Source organism: Galeopterus variegatus, unplaced genomic scaffold, assembly GCF_000696425.1.
Source record: "Galeopterus variegatus unplaced genomic scaffold, G_variegatus-3.0.2 Scaffold33485, whole genome shotgun sequence".
NCBI classification, from domain to species: domain Eukaryota; kingdom Metazoa; phylum Chordata; class Mammalia; order Dermoptera; family Cynocephalidae; genus Galeopterus; species Galeopterus variegatus.
In genome coordinates, this window is record NW_007759596.1 from 1 (window position 1) to 6,565 (window position 6,565).

Sequence of the window (6,565 nt, forward strand, 5' to 3'; positions counted from 1 at the left end):
CTGATACAGCATTTTATCATCTCCCTGAATTGGTGATGAAAACAAACGCAGTGGAGCTCTGGGACCAGTTAGTAAAGACTTGATTTCTTGTTACAAAAAAGTGTGACAATTCTAAAGAGAGTATCTTGTTAGAAATGGAGATTTGGTCATTAATAAGTTGTCCTGTCTATATTTAATATGGAGACTTAATCAATCTAAATGTTAAATAACATCACTTATGGTAAATGAGATTTTGGAATTACCTCCAGAAGCTCCACCACTCCCTCCCCAAAAAGTTCCATGGTCAAATAAATTTGGGAAATCCTGTTTACTACTGTATTTTATAAAACCTAGGACTTTGTTAAATCTAAGAAACACATTTACATACATACTCTAAATAGGAAAAATGCTTCCAATTAATTTCTAACATGTCATCTATTGTAAATGGGTTCTAATTTCAAAGATAGTAAAATGTAATACTTTCACAACCTACATCAATGAAAATTTGCATAATAGCACATTAATTTACTAGCATACTGAAAGTTTCCAAAAACTTCTGCAGTAAAGAGGTTCCTTTAATTTTGTTTAGTGTACTATTTTCAAATGTATATGACCATGGAATCCTCTTTCCTATAACAACCAGAGGAACTAGTGTTTTATCTAACTCACATCAGAAAATGCTGTTTTATGAAATAATGTAAAATGAGGGCCTAAACCAATTTTAAATGTTATTCTGGATTTAGGAATTTAATTTCTGAAATTAGGAGAAAGTCTCAAAAAAAAACCTAGATGGAAAAGTAAAGACACTCTGGAATTTGTTTTTTCCTAACATTTGCTCATTTCTTTTACCAAAGGTGTTGGTATTAGAGAAGTTATATTAACAAACGGATGCCCTGGAGGTGAATCAAAGTGTCTTGTGCGGGTAGAAGAATGCCGTGGCCCAGTGGATTGTGGCTGTGAGTTGGACTCTGTATTGGAGGAAGACTGAGGGGAAGAGTTTACTCTGGGGAAATATCCTTCAGGTTGATACTGAGTGGAAGGAGACAACTGATATATTGAAAGGAATTTATAATAAAACTTTAAATTCCATTTCTTCTCTAGATAGTTATAGCTCTTAGTAACTTTTTGCTTTTGCTTTACATTTTTCAGTGATGTCTAAAATTTAACATATATTCTCTGTAATACCCTTGAACCTTACTCTGCTTGGGGTCTGTGGTTGAGGCTGTTCTATAGTGAAATACTTTTTTTGCTTTGGTCATGGTATTTTATTGGTAGATTGGTAAACCTTAGAGAACTCTGAAATCTATTCTATATAAAATTATGCTATTCTGAGATTTCAGTATATCTAATGGAGATCCCCAACCAGTAAATTGGAAGCCACGAGTAGATCTCAAAGTTTAATCTAACAGATCACTAAGTGATTATCCTTGCTTCTTCTCCACAATTTATTCTGTATAAAGAGCAGAGAGCTATGGTGTCTCCTCACCTGTTTCTTTGGGTGACTTTATCTTTGCATCCATCACTTTTCTGCTCCTCTATCCTCAGATTCCCAATTATAAATTTGATAACTTCCAGCATGTAATTAATTTTTAAAACTGGAAGTGGCTTTTAAAAGTACAATAATGATTAAAGCAATTTATAATGCTCAATGGCATTTATGTCTTTAAATTTTCTTTTTTTCAGGGGGTAAACCAATTTCTGAAAGTCTTGATAGTGTTAGACTGGCATGTGTTCATGTATCTCCTGTAAATCGTTTCAAATATATGTGGAAGCTTTTAAGGCCAGAGCAAGTGAGTAATGAATGTATGTAATCTGGTGCTTTCCAGTGAGTGATAAATTTTTTTCCCAGTTCTGACAGTTCTCAGAAAACTTTCTCTTTAAAAGTAGTTTGCAAAAATGAAGTTAAAAATCAGACAGCTTTATTATTTGGGGAATTTACAACTTTTTATTATTTAGTGGGACTAAGACTTTACATATGTCTTAGGGAGAGCTATAATAAGAACTTTAAATCATCCATTTTATATAAAGTATTATATTTTGGAAGCAAGATTTTCTTTGGCCTATATAGGGGTTGTGTAATGATAAAAGTAGCTACCATTAGTTAAGGGTTTATTAAGTGCCAGACATGCATCGAGGGCTAGAGTCTCTTTTAATCCACATAACAACCCTATGAGGTAATTCCTATCATACCCATTTTACAGATAAGTAACGGAGGTGTAGAGAGAAACTTATCAACAGTCTTACAGGCAGAGAGTGGTAGAGTTGGCATTTGAAGTCGGGATTGTCTTTAGAATCCATGTGCACAATTAATTACTGTACTAGGTTAAGAGAGACAGTGACTCTTCTTTTGTTAAGGGTGATAAATTGTTTCCTGATCTCGAGCGTACATGAAAAATGTCAATACTTTATTTTTTTTCTTTTTAAATAGCAAGCTGTCATACTTCCAAATGATTCGGCAATCCTAGAAGTAAAAAGGGAAACTCATCCTTTGGCTTTTGAGTGTGACACCCTGGATAATAATGAACTAATAGCAACTATTAAATTCACAGTCTATACACCAAAAGGTAAGTGCCCAGCAATGTTTTGGCTTGCTTCTATCTCAAACTTTAAAGAACATTAAAATCACCTGGAGGGCTTATTAAAACACAGATCTCTAGCTCCACTCCCAGAGTTTCTGATTCAGTATATCTGGGATGTGGCTGGCACAAGAATTTGCATTTCTAACAAGTTCCTAGATAATGTTCTTGTTTCTGGTCCAGAGACCACACTTTGAGAACCACTGGTTTATATCATTTAGACTTTTCTATAATTTAGTTCTTAATTTCTTTTTCACAAAGTAGAGTCAGATGTGCATCACTTTTGGAAAGTGGTATATTCCTGAAGTATCGCCAAAGAACAGTCCTCTAACTTGAAATATATTCTTGCTTTTACTTCCATCATAAAAGCAAAAATGCATAAATGGAATTTTCATGGATGCTTATAAAAATTTTGGCACACTAAAATAAATAAAATTAAGAAACATGTCAGAGCATATCTCTAAAAATTATACATTTGAAGAAAATGTTTTTTGACGAAGCAATAATACAATTCTCTCTCTATGTCACCAAATACAAATCTTGTTCTGAACATAATTTTATATATCAGAAATTGTGTTTCCCTTGTGAGATGGATCAATTTGCATGCCTTTTCAATTTAATCTGTGATGTCTTCTATACCCAGGTAATTATTTCCTTTTGTTTAGCTGCTCTTAACCACTTTCACTGTTGTCATCTTTGTTGTTAGGGATGCGGGGGATCTGGTCACAAGTTCTTTTGAGAATCCAATCAAGGGTTAGCAGCCTTTTCCCAGAAAAATGTTCACATATACAAACATGCAAGTTAAGTGTAATTTTAAGGGAGTTTACAGATTTCTTGAAGCTATTTCTGAACCCCAAGTAAAGAATTTCTCCTGTAATCTAGAGATACTACACACCCTAACACCCTTTATTGAGATGAAAACAGGTTAAAGTATTTTGAGATGATCTTATAGAATAAACTATTTATTATTTAAGCTTTCTTTGATATGCTGTTTAGTGCCTTAAAAATTTTTTTCATGATGAAAGCTTATAATCTTACTCCTCTGTTGGGATGTCATGTGTCATTAAAAGGATAATTTCAATAAAGTTCTAAAAAAGGCAAAAGAGGACCAAACATCATCAAACTAAAAAATATCTCAGCTAGCTTTAGTCTATGATATTAAAGGTGTCTGTGGCCGTTCTCAGTCTTTGTCTCCACTGCCTGTTCCTTGTTAGGACTACTTGGTTGTTGGCTGCTACCATAATTATGAGGGAACAGGCAATTGCTAGTGTGTAAGCTAAGGGTTGGAAGACCCCAAAATGTCAGGCCTTTACTGAGACAAAGTTGACTTCTCCCTTGTAGCAGTCCACAACTGGTGGGGTAGTTCTGCCGCCCCAGTATACTTACTCGTTAAGTGACAAAATGTTTTCAGAACACTTTGGTATCTATTAGTTTCTTTTAAAAATGACAATTGGGTACACCACTGAAATGTACCCTTTTGTCTTTTTAGAAGTTAAACAAATGTTTTAGGTAGAAATGTCCATACAATATGGTACTGGGTTGAAACAAAATATGTAATTGAAATACTTTTAGGGTAAATATGATTTAGTAATGAAAATTTTTCATCCATTCACTTATCTATCAATTTTTACTCCCACTCAAGTTGTCTTTATAAGTAGGCATTGTTATGGTTGAATTGTGTCCTCCCAAAAAGATTCTTTGAAGTTCTAACCCCCCACTACTCAGAATATGACTGTATTTGGAAATAGCTGATGTAATTAGTTGAGTTAAGATGAGGTTATACTAGAGTAAAGTGCATCTTTAATCCAATATGACTGATGTCCTTGTAAGAAGAGGGAAATTTGGACACACATACACACACACGCAAAGAGAGAGAGAGAAAGAGAGATGGGAGAATGCCATGTGAAGTCATAGACACATAGGGAGAAGACATCCATGTGAAAGTGGAGACAGATATTGCAGTTATGGTACCACAAGCTAAGGAATGTCTGGGACTATCAGAAGCTGGAAAAGGCACAGAGTATCCTCCCTTAGATACTTCAGAGGGAGCATGGCCCTGCCAACCTTGTTTTTTATACTACTAGCCTCCAGAACTATGAGACAATAAGTTTCTGTGGTTTGTAAGTTACCCAGTTTGTGGTACTTTGTTATGGTGGCCCTGGGAAACTAATACATACATAAGCTTAGTTTATCTAAAAAGTGAGAGTATCAAAATTCAGCCTATTTTTCATTAGAAAATTTCAATAGGAAATTCAGCCTATTTTTTGCTTTTGTTGTTAGGTATAAAAGTAGTCTAGGTGACCCTTGTGAAAAGCCTACTGTTGTAATGAACTAAACCCCTCATACCCCTAACTCACCACCCTCTCTTGGCTAATATTGATGGGTAGCAAACAAATAGAAACAAATTTTGCATTTCTGCTTCTCAAGTTTTAGTTCTAAAAGGTGTCTTTTATTTAAATTTTTAAAATCCTACCACTTTGTAAATCCAAAGTTATTTTGAAATAAAAAAGATTTTAAAAATCTAACACTGTTGAAATATAAATATAGATGTAATTTCTCTGACCTACTTGGATCTATTTAGTGAGATCACTAAATTGAGTTTGTAGCTCTAGATTTACTAAGGAAAGTGGAAAGTTATATTCCATGATGCTTAAAAGATAGGAAAGAATCCAGAAAAATAATCAGTTGAGATTACCCATACAGGAGACTACTTCTGACACAGTGGTACTTACCAAAATTAAAATATTGAAATGGTTAAAATATAGCTTGCACAAACGGCTAAACATCCCTGTACCTTGTTTACTTATCTCTATAATGCAGTGATTGGATCAGATGATCTCAATGGTCCTTTCTCCCATGAATCTTTTGTGACTCTACAATTTGGGGACAAGGAAGAGCCACAGGAAAGCTATATAATTCACAGAGTAATACTTGTTGTAAATTGGCTTTTCATCAGCTTACAATGCAGCAGTGCTATAACACATATTGTAGACTGGCTTTGTCTCTTTAATATCCTTATTTGCAGAAAGAGCAGAAAGATATAGGAGAGAATGCCTGATTTAAGACTGATGTGTAGATATTTGTATAAAACAATGAGCCTCAACTTCTACCTTTTACCATATGCAAAAATTAGAGATGTATCATAGTCCTGAGTATAAAATCTAAACCTGTAAAGCTTTAAGAAGGAAATACAGGAGAATATTTGCACGATTCAGGAGTAGACAAATGTTTCTTAGACATAACTCATTAAACAATCATCATAAAAGGAAACCTTGATAAATTAGACTTCATCAAAATTAAAAAGTTCTGCTCATTAAAAGAAATTATTAGGATAATGAATAGGCATGCCAAAATCTAGGAGAAAACATTCACAGAAGCATGTACAATCAGTACGATCAGTGTGGGGAAAGGTCTCACAGTTTCTTAGAACACTAAGCATACATCTACCTTATGACTCAGCAATTCTACCTATTGGCATTTATCCAAGAGAAATGAAAATATGTATTCACAAAATGACTCTACAAGAATGTTCATAGCAGCTTTAGTTATAATAACCCACAACTGGAATAGCCTAGGTGTCAGTAGAAGAATGAATAAATAAATTGTGGAATACTTCTCAGTAATGAAAAAGAAGAAACTAGTTACATGTAACAATATGAAAGAATTTCTAAAACAATACTGAGTGAAAAAAAAAAGGCCTTTCACAAGAGATTACGTAGTGTTTGTGTCCATTCACATGAAGTTCTAGAACAGGCAGACCTGATCTACGGTAGAAAAGAAAATCAGGACAGTAGTTGCCTTTGGAGGATGAGGCAGGAATTAACTAGGAAGGGGCTCAAGGGAACTTTGTGGGGTATAGTAGTATTCTATGTCTTGGCCAGTGTTTGATTACATATGTGTTTGAATTTGTCAAAACTAAGACAATGTACATTTAAGATCTTTGTGTAAGGGCCGGCCTGGTGGCGCACTGCTACAGTGCGCCGCTTGGGAGCGCGGCGGCGCTCCCGCCG

The 6,565-nt window shown here is 34.5% G+C and overlaps 1 protein-coding gene across 1 annotated transcript; it reads left to right on the forward strand.

Annotated features, from left to right (window-relative positions):
* Nucleotides 1-833: 833 nt before the first annotated feature.
* Nucleotides 834-2,543, forward strand: LOC103583991 (sperm acrosome membrane-associated protein 1-like; the record flags this gene model as incomplete). Its single annotated transcript, XM_008565148.1, has 3 exons — nt 834-935; nt 1,663-1,769; nt 2,408-2,543. Coding segments are annotated over 3 exons (345 nt in total), but the record flags the coding sequence as incomplete, so codon positions are not given.
* Between the last annotated feature and the right edge of the window lie 4,022 nt (nt 2,544-6,565).